The sequence below is a fragment of the Corticium candelabrum genome, chromosome 7 (genome assembly GCF_963422355.1).
Source record: "Corticium candelabrum chromosome 7, ooCorCand1.1, whole genome shotgun sequence".
In the NCBI taxonomy this organism is placed as follows: domain Eukaryota; kingdom Metazoa; phylum Porifera; class Homoscleromorpha; order Homosclerophorida; family Plakinidae; genus Corticium; species Corticium candelabrum.
Genome location: NC_085091.1, coordinates 7,745,342 through 7,768,571, shown reverse-complemented (window position 1 = coordinate 7,768,571; position 23,230 = coordinate 7,745,342). Strand labels below are relative to the sequence as shown.

Sequence of the window (23,230 nt, the reverse complement as noted above, 5' to 3'; positions counted from 1 at the left end):
GTGTGTCTGTGTGTGTGTGTGTGTGTGTGTGTGTGTGTGTGTGTGTGTGTGTGTGTGTAAGCAAGCAGTGGGTGCAAGTAGTGGGTGCAAGTAGTGGGTGCAGTCACGTGCATGTCTCCTCTCACGTGACCATTTTATCAAATTAATTGATATCATCCACCTTACCTGTCGTTTGACGTCACGTGAGTTTCAGATCACACATGGAATGCTTCGCGGCTTCGATCCTCGTTGTTGTAACTGTTGCAGCATTAGCCGCTATTACTCATGTATGGCTGGAGTCTAAATCCTACGTCTTCGAAGCACAAGACATCGTGGCAATCACCGAGAAGGCAGGCAAGTGATGCTGCAGCCACGTGCTGCCAGTCAACCTCTAGAATACTTGTGTTGATGAGTTAACAGCAGCTTATCTACAACATTTCACCGGTTTTCTCGTGCTTTGTGTTGTTTGCATGTCCGTGTGTCTCCGTGTTTGTTCGCGTTGTTTCTCTGTTTTGTTCACGTTGTTTTCTTTTAGTAGTCAGGCCATACATACCTTTGAACGCAATGAATTAACTCAATTAACTAAGCTTGCATGTCTGCATTTTTCAGTGTGGATTGCAGCACCGGATACGCTGCCATCACCACTAGTCTGCAAGCCACACTGCATCTGGGGCGAGGCTAATTTGTCTCATGATCTGTACAGTATGGGGAGGGGTATGGTAGATGTGGAGCCATGTGTGGGTGTGGGTTCAGTGTACCTGGAGTCAACGTGAATCTAGACTCCAGATTCTTTGATATTATCGGCTTCTGCGAATACAATATCTATGAATCTACTATAGAGTATACATTCACGTTGACCTCTGGGGCAGGGCACTGGTGCCCTGCTGTTCTGTAGTATAAGGACAACAGGAGAAAACGGTACACACTGTACAAGGGATTAAGTCTTGGAGCCTCCTGGAGCCAACAAACAATTCTTTGGAGCCAAATTTGGCTCCATTGCAATGGGAACAACAGTCCTGGGTCCTGGGGTTTCGTTATCTTGTAATAAACGAAGCTTAAGAAGACAGGTTAGCATGGATAAATAAATGACTGAAGCCAAATGGTGCAGGAAGTAAGTTACTGGAACATTACTTCGCTGGTCTAACAATGTTTACAAATACACATGTACAGTGATGGATTGATTTAGGTCAGACTCTGAAAGAAGTGATGAGACCGTGAGCTTGTGACTCTTTAGCTTGTTTGCTGTTCCATTAGTGTGTGTATAGTCGACTATAGGTGTGTACCGTATTTCTTTAAACACCCAACATTTATTTTAGTTGGCTTCCAACTGCAGCGTTTAAACGAGGGTGGCATTTATTTGAGGGTGGTGTTTATTTGTTAAAGGTCTCTGTCCGTGCTTTAGGAGTGTGTACGTGTCTGACATCTTTTCAAGTGAACAGTACTTGATACATGTACAGTAGGCATTCCACACATACGCACTATGAGACATCATGTGGTGAAACAGTATCCGGGTAGTCTAAAGAAATGTTTGCCTCACATATACCTTCAAAGAAGTCGCACGATTTTTCCTTCAAATTTTGAGCAATACATGAAATGTGGCGTTTATTCGAGGACGGCATTTATATTTTTGTACTCTCGGCTGTAGCGTTTAAACAAGGGCGGCGTTTATTTGAGGGTGGCGTTTAATTGGATAAATACGGTATGTAAAGATGTCATACTGTCATACCAACTGAAAGTTGAAGTATTACACAATATCCTAACTATCGACTCTAGATTGTACGTTCTGATTAATTAATCGTCTACTGGAATTGATTGTTAGTATCGAGAGGCTATGGCCACAAGGAGACATTCCAAGAAGTCGAGCAAGAGCTTCGTGCCCGTTATGGCGGTCGAATTCTACCCAATCCAGAGTGGCTCTTCATCAATTGTGGAGGATGGATGGGCGGAATGTATATCTTGCACTCAAGTCTGACCGAGTATGTGTTATTCTTTGGGACAGCCATAGGCTCATCTGGACACTCGGGACGTTACTGGGCTAACATCTCGGACACAGTAATTGAAGGTGAGCTCGTCACTGTGTCTCAAAGTTTTGTTATTACTCATACTCATACTTGTAGCAATTGTCAGTCTATTAGCCGTAAATTCAAATAACATGTTTTCAAGAGATTCAATAATGGTTCATCGCAAAGAATGTAGGTTACTATGTGAGAGTGTAATGTGGTACTGACCATGGGCATAGCATCTAGTCAGACCACATGGAACAGACCGGACCGATTTTAGAAAAATGCACTTTTGCCAGACGCTTCCATTTTACCATGCCAGATATGACGACATTCACAATCATAGTAGAATGGGATATTTTGTTATGTTGTAGGTGAGTACACAAGGTGGCCTGAAGGCACTACTGATGCCATCAAGTTCGAAACGGGGGATACAATATACCACGTGCCGGGCGAAGTAGCTGCAGTCCATTGGAGTCCCAAAACTTGGATGGTGGAGTATGGACGAGGATTCGTGCCCTCCACGTTGGTATTTGCATTAGCAGACACACTGTTTTCAACCACTGATTTTGTCAATTTGTACAAGATCATCAAAGTGTACACCATCGGAATTATGCATGAGTTTTCAAACAACATTTTTGGAGTCTGATGCTAGACACTTAAATAGTATGAAAAAATAGAATAGTTAAAATGTACAATGTCGTGATATCGCTAACTTTCTCTTCCTCGAGTAACGCTATCATTGCGATGCGTAGAACTGACCAGCAAAGTAACTGTCTCTTGTGCTCTGTCTCTCAGTCTGCCGTTCGTGATAGGATGGAATTGGATCTCTTGCTGCCAAGAGAGTTCATTATTAGTGTTACTAAACAAACTTCAACTTCCATTTGTATTATATGTATTAGTTCATCTATTCCATTGAAGTTGAGATGCACACAATTTGGTAAAAGATGGTTAATTAATATAATACACAAACCTCACTGCCATTGGAATCAAATCCAGAGTGGAATATAAGGCAAAGTTTATGGTCGGACATCGTGCGCTAGCAAGAGGTTAACCCAACATTTTAAATTTTGGGCATGCATTCTTATTTGGTTTCTGTATTTATTTGCTATTAAAATCAAAACAAAAAATTTGGCTTGTTTACTGTTGTTTTGTTGCATGGTTATGGTTGTCGTGGTTGTCGTGGTTGTCGTGGTTTTAGTTAAGTAAGGCCTGTAAAGTAATGACATGAACTGATCAAGAGATGAGCAAGCTAATTATCAAGAGCATGTTGTTGTTCAACAAACAACTTAGCTACAGGCACCTGGCCCTCCCACCATTTGTCCTATTGACTGCAGCTAGTGCAATAAATGGTGCTTGGGGCAATAAATATGATATTGCTCTAAAACGTCATTTTGCACTCACGCATCTGGAATTCGTCAGATCTTGCCTGCTTCTGTCAGTTGCCTGGACTTTTGGGTCGCTCATTGCTTCCCTACCAGTACAGTGGTACCATCCATGCAATAACTATTATGCCTTGACTATGCAATCATGTAGGTACACGTCAAAATATTGGTCGGTCATGAACACCAGTTGGTCGGTCAATGTGACCGATGACCGACCGTTATATTCCACTCTGAGATCTGATTATTAATTTCATCAGTTGATAAATCAATTTGCATATTTTATTGTAATATATGTAGGTATGTATAGCAGACTAGCAAGCACGAGTTGTGTGTGCTAGTAATGGATCAACATATCACAGTGATGAAGCTCATATGAGCAATTAATTGTTTGATTCTATATGAAGGCTTACCTGCATCAAAAACACGAAACTGCCTCTATTTGCCTGCATGCTCACCACAGATATTTAGTGTGCACATACACACACACACACACACACACACACACACACACACACACACACACACACACACACACACACACACACAAACACAAACATGCGCGCGCGCGCATGCACACACACACACACACACACCAATACAAATTTGTACTAGTATGTACTTAAATGTCCTTACCATGAACAAGTCTTTCCATGCTTTAGCCACACATGCCTCAAACTTGCCCAGCTCATACTCTGAACTGAAGAAAAGTAGCCAACATCCAGACTTATCGGTGCCCGAAAGTCCAAAGTTCTATCAAACCCCCACAATCACAAGTACAGAATTAATACAATAATTTAATGAATTTTTCAGACTCATTACCAAGACGGCATACAATGGACTTTCAGGATCGTAGTTTATGTTCGAAATATCAGAAATGTCACAATAAGCTAGTCGTTCAGGTGACCGGTCGGTGTGATATTCATGAAAAAGACAAATCTGCACAAAACCTATTACATCATGTTAGGAAAATACAAGAGTAGCATCAGAATACACACGTTTGAAGACAGGACACATAAACTACAAGCTGTATGAGAAGCCTGCACCTCATTGGCTCCCTGTAATAGAATCACCAAGTTACTGCATTGTAATTGCTCATAATGAGTCGTGATGGGATGCCTACCATGCCGGCACAGGCGACAGCCTCACAAATTGCTTGAAGCCATTTGCCCATAATGTCTACGTTGGGAGCTGCTAGAATTAGTGAATCTATGCTCTTGTCCATTGAAATAATCTAGTTGGCAGTGAATCACAAAAATGTGTGTAGAGTTAACACACACACAGGCAAGCACGCGTGCGCGCACACACACACACACACACACACACACACAGGCAGAGGGAGAGACAGACAGACAGACAGACAGACAGACAGACAAACTCTGAGTGCCTCAGCAGCTGCATGTTGTTCACAAGATTGAACCAAAACACTGTTTTCTGGATTGACAGCAGACCTGACATATATGTAGTGGATCCTGACTCCGGTAAAGAAGTGGAGTTAGACATCCCTTTGGCACATCCATGGGCACTTGACACTCTTCCAAAGGCAGCCCTAGAAGATGGGACAGCAGCAACTCGAAGAGAAATGCTGAAAAATGACAAATATGCCAAAAAGGCACATTGGAACTACACTGAATTTCATTCCTCTGGTGATAGAGCACTTCGGTCGGTGGGGGCAAGAGGCCCAAAAATATCTCAACCAGCTCTCATCAACAGCAACGTGGACAACTCAGTGCAGACAAGATGAGTTCAAGTACTGGCGAACACGATTCTCAATTGCGATGCAGCAGTGCAATGCAAGAGTGTTACTGCAGAAGATGAGCAGAGTCCAGTATAGTGGTGACTCAGTTGGTGCCATTAGTAACTCTGTTAGCTTATTGTCAACTGTTTGACTTAGACGTACTGAGGGACATCTTGGGTCCTAGTTCTCTTAGAACTTGCTGATTCTTAGCGTAGACTGTAACAATGTCTTGTATAAGAAATATATGTATTGACAGACAGACAGACAGACAGACAGACAGACAGACAGACAGACAGACAGACACACACACACACACACACACACACACACACACCTCAAACGCATTAGGTCTATCAACATCAGTGCGCCTTCGAACACCACCACATTTTCCTGCCCTATAAACGACAGGACAAGAACTTGTGCACACCGTCATTCAAATATTACATGTTGTTCTACATACCGTAGAGAGAAGATGCTCTTACACTCTCTGTCTGCCTACACACAGCACAAAGTGTGAGCAGCAACACAACAAATATACAGTAGACCATCAAATAATTGCAAATTCAGAGAGCCAAAACCAACAGTGTAAAGAAATGCACCTCCAAACACTTATGCAACACAAAATGTAATAAATTAAATTATGTATGTAATGGCTAGGCTAGTAACTACTATTACCTGATGCATCTAACAATGAAAGATGCAAATAGATCAATTACTAGTACTGATAACTTCATAACACACTATGCTGACGTGGAGAGAGATACATTGACAAATAACACAACGATACAGCAAGACACAGAATCAGTTGGTTTATTCGTTTTACTCCAAGGGCATACGTGTGGTGTGGCCTCTGCCATCGCGTGACAACAACTGTAGCACAGTACAAAAACAAAGCCTAATGTCACATGTTGTCCACATAGTGAGTGTAATTTCTGCAGTAACATGTTTCAGCTAGATTCACAACTGCAATGAACTGTAGAGATCGATTCTCAGTTCTCACTGCAGATTGACTTGCCTTTAGTAGGCTCTGGGTTGCTTGAGTTGTTTTCTGTGCTACGTGATTATTCTGTGTAGTGCTAGTGGACTCTCAAAGTTACTGAACTTTTATAGTTAGTTACCTCACAAGCACTGCATTACAGATCTTAGCTTAAGGTAAACGTCAATTGACAGACAGACAAGCAGACAGACAGAGAGGTAGACAAACAAATAGCAGACTGACAACCCAAACACCTACAACTCTCAAAGCCTTAATCCTAAAACACCTACCTTGCTGCCATATTGCATCATTAGTCCATTCCTATCAAAGACAAGAACACTTTAATTAAGACACAGTGCTAGAAGCATCTCTTGCCAATAACCGACCGAATATCAAGAACAAAGTAGTCATCTTGCCAATATGAAAATGTCAAAATTGTAGACTGCACCGACAAAAATCCATTCATAACAGCTGAAAAGTGGATATTTAAGCAAGGAAACAACAACGATCTCTTGCAAAGTAGTCTTAACCTTTGGGACTTACAAAGCTGTTACTGGTACCGTCAATAGGACCCGGTGCATCTCCAACTGGTTCCCAATTGACAAGACTGTACAGCAAAATCTGAGATGGCTGCAGAAATAATAAATTAGCAAATAAACATACTAAACATGTTAACTACAGTAGACAGTAAAAAAGTCTCATGTAGTAAACAACAACTAGAGATATCAAAAGTACCCCACAATATGTTACTCAAGTCTCTTTATGTACGGTAAAGCAATTTTTCATGTTATATTTACATTCTAGCATTCATCAAACGACTACACTTTATTAAACAACACTGAACGCTTGTGTGCTTCTGCAAGGGAAGGTGTTCAACTCATGTGAGATCAACAATAACCATACCTCAGCTGTCTTTGACACTCGAGCAAAAGTTTTATGAAACGCTGTCAAACGAGCTTCATCTGACGTCACTACAACCAGTCCCCGACAAGCTGCATCTGAAGACACGGCTTCTTGGATTGTGTTAACCAATTGCCTATGAATCCAAACAACAGTCACGCACCACAACTTGACAATCACTGCTGTTGTCAATGTAAAACCTGAAATTTCAGTATGTGTCTCTAAAAGCCATTCAATAGAATAAACGAATGGAAGGTTATCAGAGAGAAACCATTTGGCATGCACAGTCAGCTGTGGAGATGTAGCTAAGACAACAATCTCCAAGACACAAACCAGCAGATGTGCTTGACTTCAATTTACTTATTATTATGTATTGAATTGGCTCAAAAAAAGAACGGTACACAAACATGAGTACACCTTCGATTATTCAGACCTCGATTATCCAGACTTTCGATTATCCGGACAAATTGTGTGTCCCCGACTTTTTGCGTTCCCGAATAAAGGAACTATAATATACTTCACTTCGTACTAATACGACAGCCTCTCACAAATGAGCGAATACATAACAGACTGCGTAATAATCTAATAAATAGACAGCTGTTGATGACTCTTCTAGTGACATGAATGTACAGTAGGGGAAAACAGAGTGTGGTCTTGTACAGTGGAAGAAAATTAGTTGATATTATCAACTTTTGTATATCTGAACATTCGAATATCTGGACTTCTAACTTGTCTCCGGAGAAGTCTGATAATCGAGGGTGTACTGTACTAACAACAAAAAATAGTTAACAAAATCATTAGTCATTAATATAAACACTACTGTCACTAAGTGCACACATCTGCTACCCAGATATGCAACTTTGTACCTAAAATGTTTACGACTCGTTTTCAATTTGGATGCATTAGCATCACAACCAAATTTAACATCTTCTCTAGTTTTACAACGTTTGTAGTACCTGGCAACAGGCTCATTGCCCAAAATGATGCTACACGCCTTCTTCTTGTCATTAACAATCGATACAGTTTGCCAATTGATGCTCACCTAGAAGACACCAAGACAATGTCACATAATCTATTTTCAGTACGTTTCACACACTACTCTGATATTTAGGTAACCTGCTCACACACTGAAATTCAACAAATTTCAGTTTTCTAAATTGTTACAGAGTTCCAATTTCCCTAGTCTAATTGCGTAGTGTAAGATTAGTTTCTGCTGTTAATCAACTAAAACTGGATAAAATCTAAAAACAGTAGCAAACCCTTAATTAACTCCAAATTCTGTGATTTCAAGAATAGAACACTCAATTTTTTTGCAAATTGTAAAATTAGTGATGGATGTAGTTTCGTTGTTGGTGCTAAATACAACTTACCAGTCAACATAGACTAATGCACCTACCTCACTGTTCACATTGCCAAACTAAATCGTTGCCATTAGAACAGACAATCTATTCGGAGGACATGCACTACTGCAAATCAACCGCAACTTTTACTAAACACAGTATATATCAAAACCCGTGTAATTCAATCTGTCGTCACTGTACAAACCAACTCAGTTCAGCACTACAACAAAAACGAGTACAAATACACTCGTACGTATGTACGGTCATCAGCCAGAAGACTACTATACCCTAAGCCAAGATATCCGAGCCTCGGGAAATGAATTCTATTGCATGGAAGTCATTTTTGAATTAAACCATGGTCTTATGTAAAAGTTATAATTAAAACAATCTCTGCAATCCCTACTCCAATGCCTGACTGTATTGAGTGTGTTACACTAAAAACAGCAGTCTACTACCAGTACCTCCAAATGGCTAAGAGATTGATAAGGAAGATGCTGTAGAGTGTCAAACCGTCCTCCCGTGCCATCTACAAATGAGAAAGGACAGTCAAAAACCAAGAAATGCAACATACCTCGGACACAAATGACAACTACCTGTACTGAGCACATAAACTGCATCATCGGTGACAAGTATATACGCAGACTGATAATCACTCTTTCCATGACAGAGCATAACAGTAAACAGCTAAAAAGAATCTCTATACGCTTTGAACAACCGAGACGTTCTCATTTTATTCTACTTTAATCAAATTCTCTTCTTCCTTGTCAAGGACTTCCAACCTCAACATCAACTGAACGTTCTGGTCAATTCTGCAAGATCAACAAATATTTTGTAATTTAACGTATGGAGTTAATACGAAGTGATGTACTCAATATCTGCTGAATTACAGTCACCATCCATACGTGAAGGCCGAATTGGTCTTCCACCAGCACGTACTAAAAAACACATCTTCACAAATCTATCAAAAACATTTGACTAAAAAGGGTATGTTTAGACTTGATAAGTAAGGCAAGAAAAGTCATTGTGCAACATTGATATAAATTACAAATATTCACACTGCTTTATGTACAGACCATAACTAATTTCTGCCTTTATCTATAATTAATTTAAGAAGTACACATGTATATAATGTTATGCTAGTTGGGGCATGAAAATAAAAACCAGCCATGCATAGTCTCCCTACCCCTGACTGACACCCAATCAGGAAGCAAAATCCTTTTACATTAGACATGCATAAGCATGTCCATTTGCATCAACAAAACTGTTCTACTTGGTAATGTAATCCACGTCTGCTTGCAATCAGTGTATTTGTTGATTCTGATTGGTTTACAAGTCTCTCACCACAGCGTACGTGTTAACGTCAAACACAAACAAAGACCAACATCTTTCCTGATATGATTATGACTCCATAATAGAAAAACAATTAGTCATAATAATACCTTCTAGAATCTTGTCTTCCTCATTTGCCTCTTGATGTCCATCATCCAGATGCATGTGTCTTCCATTCACATCGCCATTGGTATCTGCAACAGTGGCCACCTCAACGGCATTATCAACCGCAGACTCTAATATCAACTGCTTCTCCATTTCTTGAGACACGTGCAAGATATCCCCCTCCTCGTTAAGCCCTTGTGTAATCTCTTCATTTTTTTCCTTACTTGATTCGTCAGATTGCGGCAAGATTTCTTCTTTAGATAATATATGCTCAACTACTGAAGTGTTTTCAGAATTAACCAGTTGTTCATTGTTTGTATCACTTTCATCCCGACTGCTTTGAGAAATAGGTTTGTGCAAAATAGGGTTTTCATCTTGTCTCTGTTCTTTCCCATCCATTCTTTCTAAAGTGTCCTCACTGTTGGCTGTATTTACTAAGTCTCTTGCCTCTTCAGTACAGTTACAATTATCTCCAGCTTCGTATGCTAAATCTGTTTCAGATTGCTTTGTTACAACAACATCACTACTGTCATAAGTAGTAACTTCAGAGTCAGGGCAACGTAGCAGCTCCTCACTAGTAGCCACTGACAACGATTCAGCTGCTCCATCAATAAAAGATTCTGTACCAATTGTGAATCCAGATGTCTGACTGTCACCTGCAAAGTAAAATATTGCACGAATGCTACAGGTTCAACACTCAATCTGAGTACCTTCATTGGTGTTTACACTGACATTGTCGCCATCAGAAGTCTTCCCTACACCCTAGACACAAAGCACAAACGTTAGACTACACCGACACAACTTGCCACTTCTAGTTCAATTGTTTTACTCTTTTCCCCCAACATTCTTAACCATTCACCCAGTGTCAGCTACAATTTGACACTGCATAATGGCCAAATAGAACATGCACATACATGAAACATGCACACACAAATCTAAGTGCCTGCCTGTGTAGGTGTCAGTCTGAATTCACTTATACAAAGACACAAGCGCGCGTGCACACACAGACACACACACACACACACACACACACACACACACACGTGTGCACAGAACTGCATCAACCACACTATCCAGTATCAGGCTATACAACAAGGAAGTGGTATTGTACAACCCTCAATCACAAGAATTACTTATTGTGCTGTTTCCTTCGATTATGTTCCTGGCCACCTGATCCTTCAAAGATCTTCATGTAAGTGGTAAACCAGCCCACCCCGTGTAACATGATTCAAAAATTTCTTACAAACTAAGCAGATTTCCCAAACTCATCACTCTAGTTGTGACCTAATGTAATCTTGTGTCTGTCAATGAGTGCAAAGGTAATACAGTAGATACATATTTCCAATAAATAGTGATACATATGTTTTGCTGCTAACCACACTACAATGTGAAATACCACAACCATATTTAGAATTGATCAAGTAACAAAACGACACACAACTGATGTCCAAAATATGATTCAGCCTTTTACAAAATTAAGACAACCTACAGCAAGTCACATAGACCTGACAATCTGACCACTTGTTATTATGTAAAGCTTGCCTGTTTCTCAGGCACTTAAAATGTAAAATCCTATCCACAAAATGTTTATGCTGCAAACGTTTATCTTGCAAACATTGCAAAATACATAAAACAGCTGCTATTAAATTTTCTAGTCAGATTTAACGTTCTGTTTGTCTATCAAAAGTTCCAATCCTCTTGGTGACGAGCAGCTCAGTTGACGAATCATCTCCTTCATAGTGTTCTCCGGCTGGTAATCATTGACTTCCGATTCTATGTAGAAGGGATCACTAGCTACTGGCTCATTGTCTGGATTAGCAAACTCTTTCAAGTAAGGATGAGACAAAGCCTGTTCAGCACTGATTCTAGTCTCCGGATTAAATGTGAGCATTTTGTCTAGTAAATCTAGAGCCTCAGATCTTGCTGTCTGTAGATTCTGTGGCAATGCTACGATTTCTCTTGGTTGTCTTGGTAGAATGGGGCTGTCCACTCCCTTGTGTCTAAGATACTCCAAATCTCTGCTGTCTAGTCTAACAGTCTGGAGAATCAATCTAATCTGGTCATATTCGTTACTCCCTGGAAACAAAGGCTTTCCTCCTAGAAGCATCTCAGCGAACACACATCCAACAGACCACATATCAATCTTGTTCGTGTAGTCCTTGGGTGTCAGCATTACTTCCGGAGCTCTATACCACTGAGTACAGACCGTCTCTGTCAGGAATCCTCCATGGTAATAGGCACTGTCGAGAACTCTGGCTAATCCGAAATCGCAGATTTTCAAATCAAGTGTCTCTCCATCAATGAGCACATTGCTTGGCTTAATATCGCGATGAATAACATTCGCAGAATGAATGTACTTCACTCCTTTCAACAGATAATAGAGAAATATCTTCACATGATCCTCATCCATTGTGCTGCGTTTGAACAAGTGACCCAAGTCTGTAGGCATCAGTTCCTGCACTACATAAACACTGTTGAGATTTTCCTCATCAAGATCTCCGTAACTCACAACTTCATGTACGCACACAACATTCTGATGTCGCAGACGCTTCAAAATCGTTATTTCTCGTAGGGCAGCGCGAGAGCAACGAAGACTTAGCTTCTTAATAGCTACACGTTGATTAGAGAGCGTATCGAGTGCCGAACACACAACGCTGTGGCCTCCAGAGCCGATCAGTTCGAGGTTAGTGAAGTGAAAGGGAAGGTGAAAGTCATGGCCACCTACAAGTGAACTACGGAACCCTTCCATGAGAGAGACGCGAGAAAGAGACAAGACGACTACGCGCTCTTGTTCGTTTGCGAATTGGAATGACAGGATTTCACAATCGACCGTAATTAGAAAATGCAGAGTGGGCACCTGACTCAACACTTCCGGGATATTGCAAAGACGTAACAAGCAAACCTAATTAGATTACGTGCGCAAACGTCAGCTAACAAGAAAGCGTGCACTCCCACAACTCTAGTCCGCTTCATTGTACAAATGCAAATTTAAGAGTCTTTGCTTTCGTACCGAGCTATAGGTAAAACATGGTTAGAAATAGGGATAGTGTAGCAGATAGTACATTACGTAACGGAAATCAAACAGCAAATCCTGCGAATACTAATTAGCAGTAAAACTCTGTAAACCACTGCCAGTTTGCAGTTGGTGTTACTGTATTGTTGACAGGAATGTTGTGGTGGCGGTGGTGGTCCTCACGAATTTGTGATATCATGAGCCTCTAGGTTCTTCTCTCTATTTATTCAATTAATTAAGCTCCTGGTGGTATTCAATGACCCCTAGACGTAGAAACCACGGAACCACTGGGCCATGACCCCCAATAAGCAGCCTATAGTCACTATCACCTACAAGTGAAAGAAAACGAGGAGCTCCAACAACAATACAAAAGCACTTGCGCGCAGACGTCCTGGGTACACGAGGTTACGGCATTGATGATGGTGAGTCCCCACCTGGATGGCATTCCTACGCCACTGAATGTTAGAGTAGACTACTAGTAGTCATACTCCACTTGATAACGTCATATGTACTGTACTGCACCTCTTTTCTAGTCTCGCGTCCCATCAGATTTCTACAATTAAATTTGCAGTGCTTTACAACCTAATGTCTACGAATCGTAAAAACACAATCCGACTGAGATTTTCTACACGTGCTTGGTACGTTTATCAACTCCTTGTAGTTCCAAATGGTAGATACAAGTGTCTGGAAATTTACCAGTTGTGTGTAACAGAAGTTCAAGCTAACTGATCAAAACACCAATTCTCACATCAACCATGCATCTTTCGTAGAAGAGAGAACCAAGTGTTTTGGAGTCCTAGTATTCCAATCAAAATGTGGCAAATGGTGATGCACATCAGAGCAGAGACAGTCACATTTCCAACAATAAACAACTCACATGTCCAAGCGCAATCAAGTTCAACACATTCTCACAAAGCTCCAATGAGTGTATTACACTCATAAACATGATTTGTGTTATGTCCAGAAATAAGCTGACAAGCTACCATTTGAATAGTATATATTAAACTACAAGATTAGATCTAAAATTTATGCTAAAGTGTGGTGTGTGTGTGTGTGTGTGTGAGAGAGAGAGACTGTACTGTGCCTACACTGTATAATACAACCATTTAAACTGATTACAATACGAGTTTTGCTACATTTGACATACCTGCATGATACCTTTTGTTTCAAGGCGACTGTTAATTAAGCCATACTGATTCACAATGTAATGAAAAACCACACGTGCGCACACACACACACACACACACACACACACACACACACACACACTACATAAAACTTGCTGTAAAACATTTTATTTAACTAGCAAAAACTCCAAATGCAAAAAACAACAAAATAAAAATCGACTACACATAACCTCTACGTCCCTTTGCCACCTCACCTGGTCAGCCTTCGATTTCTTTTTCTTTTCACCAGCTTGCCGTTTCTTCTTTCGAAATTTTGCTGGTTTCTTCATCAGATTTCTTACCTCCAACCTCACCATTGCTTCATCGTCACCTTGTTCTTCCATAAGGATGCTACCTCCATCGACTTGTTCTACCTCCACGACATCGTCGTTCTCTTGCATAACCTTCTCTATCCTTGCCATTCGCGACATTCGATTAGATTCATCACTTTCTAAAGAGTTCTTGAAGGATAACTCTTCCGTCTGTGTCTCGGCAGGTACTTCACAATTAGAAGTCGTTCTCACTCTTTCTACAACAGCTGTTTCTGCTTCAACGGCTGCAAACTCTTTCTCCTCGAACGGATTATGTAAGTTGGCAAACAACGATGCAGCTCGATTGAACACCTCGGCTGCTTTGATTTTAGCAGTGGTTGCCGTGGTGACAGTAAAGTCTTTCACAGATCGCGCCTTGCTTACTAGACTGTCAGAAATATTTTGATAACTACCGTCTTTCTTTATGCTTGATAGATCCTGAAGAGCATTCGCGGTAGAGTCTGAACCTAATGTGGCTACTTTGTCATCACAATCCTCAGCGACTAAGAATTCGAATGGATTCACATCGCTACATTCCACAGATGGTCGCCGACCGAACAGATTCCTCAGCTTTGATACAACCGAGCTGGGAGTAGTGCCCAGTGATTCTTTCGCTTTGTCTCCAACTTCTTGTTCATTTGTATTTTCTGAAGACATGGCTCGTTGGATATCTCGTTTGCCAATGTGGCAATTATGGATGGAGATCAACTTGGTCGATGTCAGAGGTCCCATGTTAAGAAGACCGGCTTTTGATGGAGTAAACGCCCCATAATCGAAATACTCACAATCCTTAATAATAGTCACACGTGTAACACAACTTTCACATAAAGGTACCACGCACGTGCACCCACACACACACACACACACACACACACACACACACACACACAAACATGCACCCACACACGTGCACACACACGTGCACACACACATGCACACACACACACACGTGCACACACACACACACACATGCACACGCACGCACATGCACACTCACACACACACACACACACACACACACACACACACACACACACACACACACACACACACACACACACACACACACACACACACATTGGCATTACAATTGTCAATTCAAAAATGATGAAATCCAAACCAGCTGCGATAGTAAGTAGAACCGGAACTCTCTAGTAAAGATAGAAAATTGTGAAAGATAGAAAGCAGCAAGCTATCGTATACACAGAAGCCAATGTTGCCAAACAAATGCAATAAACATATAACACAACAAAATTCTCACCTGTTCGTCACGCAACAGAGCTTCACTGGAAAACGACATGATCAGCTGGTGCCAACAGTTAAACGATATATTCGTATACTTACGGCTGGTAATGCTTATCCAGCAGTGACATGTTTCCAGTGAAAAGTCGAAGGTAGTTCTCTAGTGCATTCTCATTCAATGCTTGATACAACCATGACCTCCCTATGTACAAAGAGTGTCGAAAAGCACACACTCACTATTGACTCGTAAACACAAGCTAGTGAACTGTGACTGCACCTTTACACATTGCAAAAATTTCAATACAATAAATGTAATAACCTGCCTGCTTGCCTACCTGTCTGTGTGTCTGTCATAATACATATATTTCATACATTGAAACTAGTACACTCACACTAAACTGTAAAACAAACAAGCAAGCCTGCAGGCCCTACGCTAAAACTAACAGTTTGTCTGTCTGTCTGTCTGTGTGTCTGTCTATCTGTGGCTGTCTGTCTGTCTGTCTGTCTATGTGTCCGTCCGTCTGTCTGTCTGTCTATCATCATATATTTTCAAACACAAGACTATATTACATTTCAGCAGAAAAGTAAGTACTTAAGTTCAAATGTACCTTGTCCATAATCTACACACTATACACTTCACTAAGAATGAGCTATAAACTACAAGCATGCAGCAACCCAGAGACAATTAGTGACTAAAAAACTGGGTGCAATAGGACACGAGCTTGTTGACACCATTACTGCAAAGTGCGAAACTCTTCTTCAGAAGGACTTTGGTGTTACACTTCTGTAGTTGTACTGAGAATCTCTTCCTCCAATGGTCTGTCTGTCTGTATATCTGTGTCTGCCTGTGTGTGTGTGTGTGTGTGTGTGTGTGTGTGTGTGTGTGTGTGTCTGTCTGTCTGTCTGTCTGTCTGTCTGTCTGTCTGTATATCTGTGTGTCGGTCTGTCTGTGTCTGTGTGTCTGTCTGTGTCTGTCTGTCTGTATATCTGTCTGTCTGTGTGTCTGTCTGTGTCTGTGTGTCTATGTGTCTGTCTGTCTTTCTGTCTGTCTGTCTTTTATTTCTTACATCAAACTATAATACAATTCTGCAAAGAACTACAGTAATACAACTAGACTAATGTTTATTGAAAGCTAACATTACAGCAAACTAAAACACTTATATATAACTAAGACTAATGAGGAAAAATTGGATGCTGAGAGAGTCAGGCCTCTCAGACCCACCGCACAACATGCTAAGTTTCTTTGATATAACTTGAACATTACATTTCTGTAATTGTACAGAGAACATTTTCCTCCAAAAGTCTAAAATTTCCGCAGCATTAGGTCTTCCTGCTTCATCTGATGAAAAGGCTGCCAGTTTCTGCAAAAATTTTCTCGCCTCTTCTCCCCATGAACCAAAATGTTCCATAACCAGTGAAACAACTTTGACTCCTGAGCCTCCAGGCAGTTTGTGTTGTTTGTACCTGGCCATCTTTCTGGTTTCTCTTCAATTAGCTGCAAACCCTGTTGCCTCAGCAGAGCTTGGGAAAACATCTGAGCTCCAAGCGTGTGCCAACGAGATGTCAAGATCAATATTAGAACCCGATTCAGCATCAAACATGATAATGTCAGGTCTACATTCAGAGTTAGTACACCTGTTTCTTGGCTCACGACAATGATGAATTCGTAGACTTCTACGGCACTCCGACCACACTCCAGCAATAGACTCAAGGGACCAAATAGGGCCTCCCCCTGTCTTGCAGGTAATTAAGTGGTATCCACTGTCGTCTAGTGGTGCATTGCAATTACAAGACTCTACCCATTTTGAAATGATGACAGGCAGACCCAATCTCACACGGAACGCCAAGCAAAATTCGCAAGGATTGAGTGCGAATCCATATGAAGTTGGTAGCGCATGCAACCATGCGCCTGCGCTCTTTACTTGAAGGGAACAAAACCTTGCTTCATCTCTTGCAGTTGGAGCTGCATCAACCAAGTGTTGGAAATCTTCTTTGAAATTAGACATGGACAATTGATGTTGTAGCTTTTTAATTCCTTTGTAATCTGAGATCTTCTTGTTTGTTGGAAGGTATGATCGAAAAGCATGTCCAACGAGGCTAGATGCATCACAAGTGAATTTGTCGATGATGACTTTCAGATGTGGGAAACGAGATGGTAGCTCAGATATGGTATGGGACCACGAAGCAACAAAAGCAGGACCAGCAATGGAAGATAGTGGGGTTAGACCAAATCCACCCACACAAATAGAGAGACATGCCTGTTTCCAGACCTGATCATTCACAAATGTTTCACCAAGAAGATGAACAACTGTTTTTTTAGGAAGAGTAATCATTCTGGATGATGACATACGCTTGGCAATTTCAGGAGGCAATATACCCTTAGCTATAGCTGAACATGCAGAGAAAAGGCATTTTGCTGTGTTCTCATTATCAATCAATACTTTAAAGTGCTCAAAACGCCATCCAGAAGGTCCAACACCAGACCCACGAGGAGATCTCCGTACTGCATCATAGAAAACATTTTCAGACAAATTGATAGCTTCGCTGTGGGGCGTGTTTAATAAATCGATACTCTTGACCCTAGGAGGATGTTTTAATGCCAGTTTCTTAGTTGTATCCGCTGTAGATGGAGCCAGACCAGAGCTGGTAAAAACTCTAGAGGCCCTTGATAGCTCTCCACAACACACAAGCCGTAAAGCAGCTGCACGACGGGCCTCTTTGTTTCCTTTAGTGGGTTTTGCAGCAAGAAAGTCTTCCAAACAGACAAGCTCCTCCCACTCCACGATAGGAATTTGTGATACACCTCCTTCATGTTCTTGATGACGTGCCGCCCTCCTCTGACGAGAGGCGTACGAATCATGTGAGGAATCAAAAAGAAAAGCTTCCAAGCTGACACATCACCAAGATCATCTTGAATTTTTTGTAATGCGAGCAAACAACAAGACTGGAAACATGAACGCACAGCTGGATTGATTGTTTGCACAACATGAGAAGGCGTTGCCGTTATGATTACATCAACTGGCAGATCTCTTATGAACTTCCAAGCCGTGGTCTCATGGTCCATAAGGGATATTCCAAGGTTATTAAATGATGGAGAGATGCCAGAGACTTGAGAAAGTGACAAGACAGATGAAGCGGAGGAGGAGGAGGAGGAGGAAAGACAACGCGCCGACTGAGAAGGCGAGGTCGCGACATTACTAAGGTGGAGACATTACTAAGGTCGCGACATTACTTCCGGAAGGTGTCGGATAGCCAGATGTCACCACTTTTGACCGTTGAGTTGGGCATTCAAAATCTTCGCGCTTTCTACACTGAGATTTATGTTGCCCTAATTTTAGAAACCATCTGCGACAGTCAGGGCACTGTTGGAGATTGAAGCAAACAATGAATTCTCCCGGAACTTGATTAGAATCATGACATTTACGAATATGGTGAAGGACACGCTGAAGAGTACCGAACGAACGACAGGGAGGGAATGGACATTTCTCAATCTGAGACATGACTTTGAAACAAAGAACAACTCGACAACAAGAAGACTAAGAAAATTGTGCAGTTGCTTACATAACATCCGGGATCTGCATGTCTGTCTGTCTATGTATCTGTCTGTCTGTCATGTTGAATAAATACAATAAATAACATCCAACACATATAAGCAAACTCAAAGTAAACATGCACAAGCAAAGGACAAACAAACAAAAAGAGGCAGATGGGTAGATGGACAAGTCAAAATTCCCATAAAAATCAAACATGCTCACCCCTCCCCAACAACAAACACCCACCCACAATTGCCTGTAGTCGACAGTACACCCATGTCTACCACATAACTAACTAAAACAATAACAAACCTCTTCCTAAGTCAGTTGTGACCGATGTAAGATGGTTGATCAAATGCAGTTCATCCTTCCGCGTGTACTCCACTACATATGCCCAATAGCCGGCCTCGAAAGCTTTGATGCTGTAAGTAAAACCACAATAATCAGAATAAAGAATGAATCAAGACAAACGATATGAAATACATACAAACATACAAGCTGACAAAAAACTACTATACAAACTTGTTGCATATGTATGAAAACCATGCATACTATACTTGAGTTACAAATCAGTGAGAATACAATTGAGCTTCTCACACACACATAAACATTAAAAACTACTGTACATAATCACGTACTGTAAATGTCCAAAAAATCCCACCTGATTAACAGGCCTGATGTGATTATACAATAGAAAATATGTTGAAATCAATGAAAAGCCTAACATGCGTTAAAACCGTGGTTAGATAACGCGCATTACCCTTGTAAATTTAAAAAGATGCTCAATTGCGCATGCGCACAAGCTTTGCAACCACGTGGTCCGCCATCTTAGTACGCCTTGTCCTCCCCCTCCCCCCCCGACCTCAGCATTGGTCTGGCAACCAAGGCAAACCCAACTAAGTTTCGTATAATTGCATAGGGTCGATCAATATCTAAAGAACAGGCTTCAGTACAGTAAACTAAGATCAGCCATGCCTCTGGATACAAATTAGCTATTTAATTGTCTATGCCATAGAATGGAAGTATGCACTAGTGAAACGTCGGCAGAAGTACACTTTTCAAAGAGTAGGAGCCACGGCCCCTGCCACTCCGATCCTGCATTGTCAGTCTACGGTTCTGCATCTGTTGCACATAATTTTGCCAGGCATCATTTGAAGAATGCAATCACACAATAATCACTCAGCCCAAACGACAGTACCTGAGTTCTCATTCGGTAATTTCTTCCGAAATAAATAAATGCCTGTGCTCTTATTCAAGACCTTGTAACACAGCCAGTACACACTATGAAGTACTCGACTAATGCCTAGTTGACCAATTTATCGGAACAATTTCTATACACTCTTTCACTCGCTAACAAAGACATCTAATTCATACTCACATACAAATCATCTGTCCACTCTACAAACATTGCTACACTCCTCTCTTGTTTCACAACTAGTGGGCTACACGTCCACACGATTTTGTTGTTAATCGTCCATTGAAATACCTACTAACTACTGACTTACGATGACTTAACAATGGCCTAGCTACATTCACAACTATAATCACATACACACTGCAGGGTCTCTGGTCGACCTAACAACCTTGCATGCCAACATCATACAATGAGCACAACAATGTATAACTAACTAGCTGCATTGCCCGGTCTTCGTCCGGTTAAAAGGTAAATCACACGAATTATTGAATGAAGTCCAACAATCTATAGTAGTTGAGCAAACTCTTTCTGGATAGACTACCTTTTTGTTTTTCTATCATTTGCCAAAATTTAAAAACTGGAGCTAGAACCAACCTATAATAATATATACTCTAGAACAGGCTACATAAAACTGGTCGTGTGCAAAGCGATGAAGGAGACTTATGGCAGAGCAAACAGCTACAGAAACAGGAAACTGTTTGACTAACCAGCCTTGCATTCCAACACCATACACAAACACACAATTAACTAATTGGGCAAGACAGACTGAGTGTCACATACAAATGACGCCATCAGTCTACAGTCTCCACACTAGACAACAGCCCAAACGGACTCGCCAACGACTCCTTCACGGAACTGTCGACATAACCGAATGTATTCCGTCAAGGACCGTCGACATCGACCAACACGTCCTGTTGGTCGGTTTCGCTCACCCGTGCAGTAGAGCGTTGTCTAGATGCTCGCAGAGCCTCTGCAACTCGGAGTGGCCGTTGGCAATGGGATTGGCTGCGGGAGAATCGGAAGAGAACTGCTCTTTCTGAATCTGGAGAGAGAAAACAGAATGCATGACCAACAGACGACAGATGGACTTTTTTTATACTCGACCTCTTTTACGGCTGATGATATCTGGTCGAGAATGTAATCTTTCCGAGCAGAGACGTCGTCAGTTCCCGACTTCGCCATTGATGGACTGGGAGCACGTGACTTGCTGTCAGTTTCAAATTTGTAAAGCGCGCTAAACGTCACTGTGTCTTAATTTCTGTTCCGTCACGCAAAAGCAATCGAGATGCACTCGTCATCACAAATGCAATTTAGTATTCATGAATTTTAGAAATACTATGACTTGAAAAATTTTGATGGTGTGTGTGTGTGTGTGCGTGTGTGTGTGTGTGTGTGTGTGTGTGTGTGTGTGTGTGTGTGTGTGTGTGTGTGTGTGTGTGTCCCATCATTTTGCTTTCTCGGTGTTTTTCTCAATTCTTACTCTAAATTTTCATATCCAAGCAGCTATGCTACATACGTGCTACTCCACTGCATCACTCATTGTCAAACTGTTTGTCTGCACATCCGACTGTTCTTGCTCTTCCACTCTTTGTTCACTCCCTTGCTGCTCTTCTTCTTCTTGTTCTTCAATTTCTTCTTGAGTTTGCTCATGTTCTTGCTCCAAGCTTTGCTCTTGTTCAAGATCCTGTTGCTTCTCCTCCTCCACCTGCACCTCTTGCTCCTGCCCTTCCTCTTGCTGCTGTCGCTTTTGCATCTCTTCATACAATGTTGCCTCTCGTATTTGCCCTTCCAGCTCAGCAATAGCTCGTTCTATCTCAAAGTTTTTAGATACCAAGGCGAACCAACTAAAACAAACACAAACAAAATACATTCAGAACAGAACATGATATACAATGACACTGTTGTGACCACAAGTACAAGGTAAGACAAGCATACGTGCTTTCCAGTTGCTGTATTTCTGCTCCAGCCTTTGTCTACCAGACAAATGTAGTACAGCTCAAACCACCATATACTAGATGATTGTAATAGCAAACCTGCTCACTCTTTCTCTGCCAGTTGATCTCTTGAATTTGCATTCTATAACATACCAGACATATGGTACTGGTGTACTGTACTATACAATGAAAACCAACTACAAACAGACAGTTGAAACAATTCGGAATGTGACACAGTACTGTACCAATGCAATTGCCTGCTGCACTGTCGATATCGTTAGAGTACATTAGATTCAATTAGTGTTACACTCTTAAACATACATAACACAACACAAATGTGTACATAGGTGCATGTGTTCACATGCATGTACACGTGCGCACCGCATGCACACCCACACACACACACACACACACCCACACCACACACACACACACACACACACACACACACACACACACACACACACACACACACACACACACACACATGCATACACAACAACAACAACAACAGCAACAACAACAACACAAGCTTAGGAGCCTCAGTAGCTATCAACCTACATGACTAAACCTCTAAAATTAGTATCCACGCTCCTAATTAGCGACACGAGTATCTAGGTGTAGATGGAGCCTTTCTAGATAAGACCTGATTTAATTTGAACAACTGACAATAAATAAAGGTAAGTTCTAGTCTACTCTAAACACACAGTGGCGGATCTAGAGTGTGACACAACAGACACACCTACCCCTTCTGAGACAAGAAGTACAGTACACAGAGAACCATCAAACAGTCAGAAATCTCCAGTTTCTTGATGGTGTTTCAACCGTCAGTAGCAGATGAGTACAGCTAGCAGTAATGTCGGGTAAATAGCCAGTGGAAGGATCTCCAATCACATACAAATTTCGGGGAGATGTCCAGGTTGGACATGTATTGTTAATTTGGTTATCAGTCAGTAATTTTTTTGTCTTGTGATGTTACATTGCCAGTAGCCTACTGTAGTACAGTGTGTCTACCCCTGGATCCGCCACTGAACACAGCTAAATCACAACACAACAGATCACGTAGTAGTCATGAGCATATTACCGC

The 23,230-nt window shown here is 41.3% G+C and overlaps 4 protein-coding genes across 4 annotated transcripts in view; 1 reads left to right on the top strand and 3 right to left on the bottom strand.

The window, feature by feature from the left end:
- The first annotated feature begins 166 nt into the window (after positions 1-166).
- LOC134182781 (sigma non-opioid intracellular receptor 1-like) lies at positions 167-2,628 on the top strand. Its single transcript, XM_062650218.1, has 3 exons — positions 167-333; positions 1,799-2,041; positions 2,354-2,628. The coding sequence occupies exons 1-3, from the start codon at positions 201-203 to the stop codon at positions 2,626-2,628; spliced, it is 651 nt and encodes a 216-aa protein (XP_062506202.1). The 5' UTR covers positions 167-200.
- Positions 2,533-21,393, bottom strand: LOC134182779 (pleckstrin homology domain-containing family M member 2-like). Its single transcript, XM_062650215.1, has 25 exons — positions 21,314-21,393; positions 21,142-21,251; positions 19,327-19,436; positions 15,584-15,683; positions 15,501-15,525; positions 15,328-15,390; positions 14,144-15,028; positions 10,460-10,511; positions 9,755-10,405; positions 9,184-9,250; positions 9,055-9,124; positions 8,909-8,999; positions 8,777-8,841; positions 7,932-8,017; positions 6,979-7,111; positions 6,606-6,705; positions 6,462-6,546; positions 6,366-6,396; positions 5,560-5,594; positions 5,434-5,494; positions 4,485-4,595; positions 4,360-4,419; positions 4,184-4,300; positions 3,998-4,114; positions 2,533-2,813 (listed from the first exon to the last, which is right to left on the bottom strand). The coding sequence occupies exons 1-25, from the start codon at positions 21,389-21,391 to the stop codon at positions 2,691-2,693; spliced, it is 3,426 nt and encodes a 1,141-aa protein (XP_062506199.1). The 5' UTR covers positions 21,392-21,393; the 3' UTR covers positions 2,533-2,690.
- LOC134182780 (mitogen-activated protein kinase 4-like) lies at positions 11,250-14,017 on the bottom strand. The gene has a single exon (XM_062650216.1). The coding sequence runs from the start codon at positions 12,496-12,498 to the stop codon at positions 11,401-11,403; it is 1,098 nt and encodes a 365-aa protein (XP_062506200.1). The 5' UTR covers positions 12,499-14,017; the 3' UTR covers positions 11,250-11,400.
- Positions 21,394-21,662: 269 nt separating the features above from the next.
- The window catches only part of LOC134181831 (pre-mRNA-splicing factor SPF27-like), a 3,806-nt gene continuing 2,238 nt past the window's right edge, over positions 21,663-23,230 (bottom strand). Inside the window, exons 5-8 of the mRNA XM_062649099.1 lie at positions 23,228-23,230; positions 22,243-22,285; positions 22,145-22,182; positions 21,663-22,053 (exon numbers count right to left, since the gene is read on the bottom strand). The exon at positions 23,228-23,230 is cut by the window's right edge and continues 48 nt beyond it. Of these exons, the coding sequence (XP_062505083.1) occupies positions 21,729-22,053; positions 22,145-22,182; positions 22,243-22,285; positions 23,228-23,230 (409 nt within the window). The 3' untranslated portion in view covers positions 21,663-21,728. The remainder of the gene's footprint in view (positions 22,054-22,144; positions 22,183-22,242; positions 22,286-23,227) is intronic.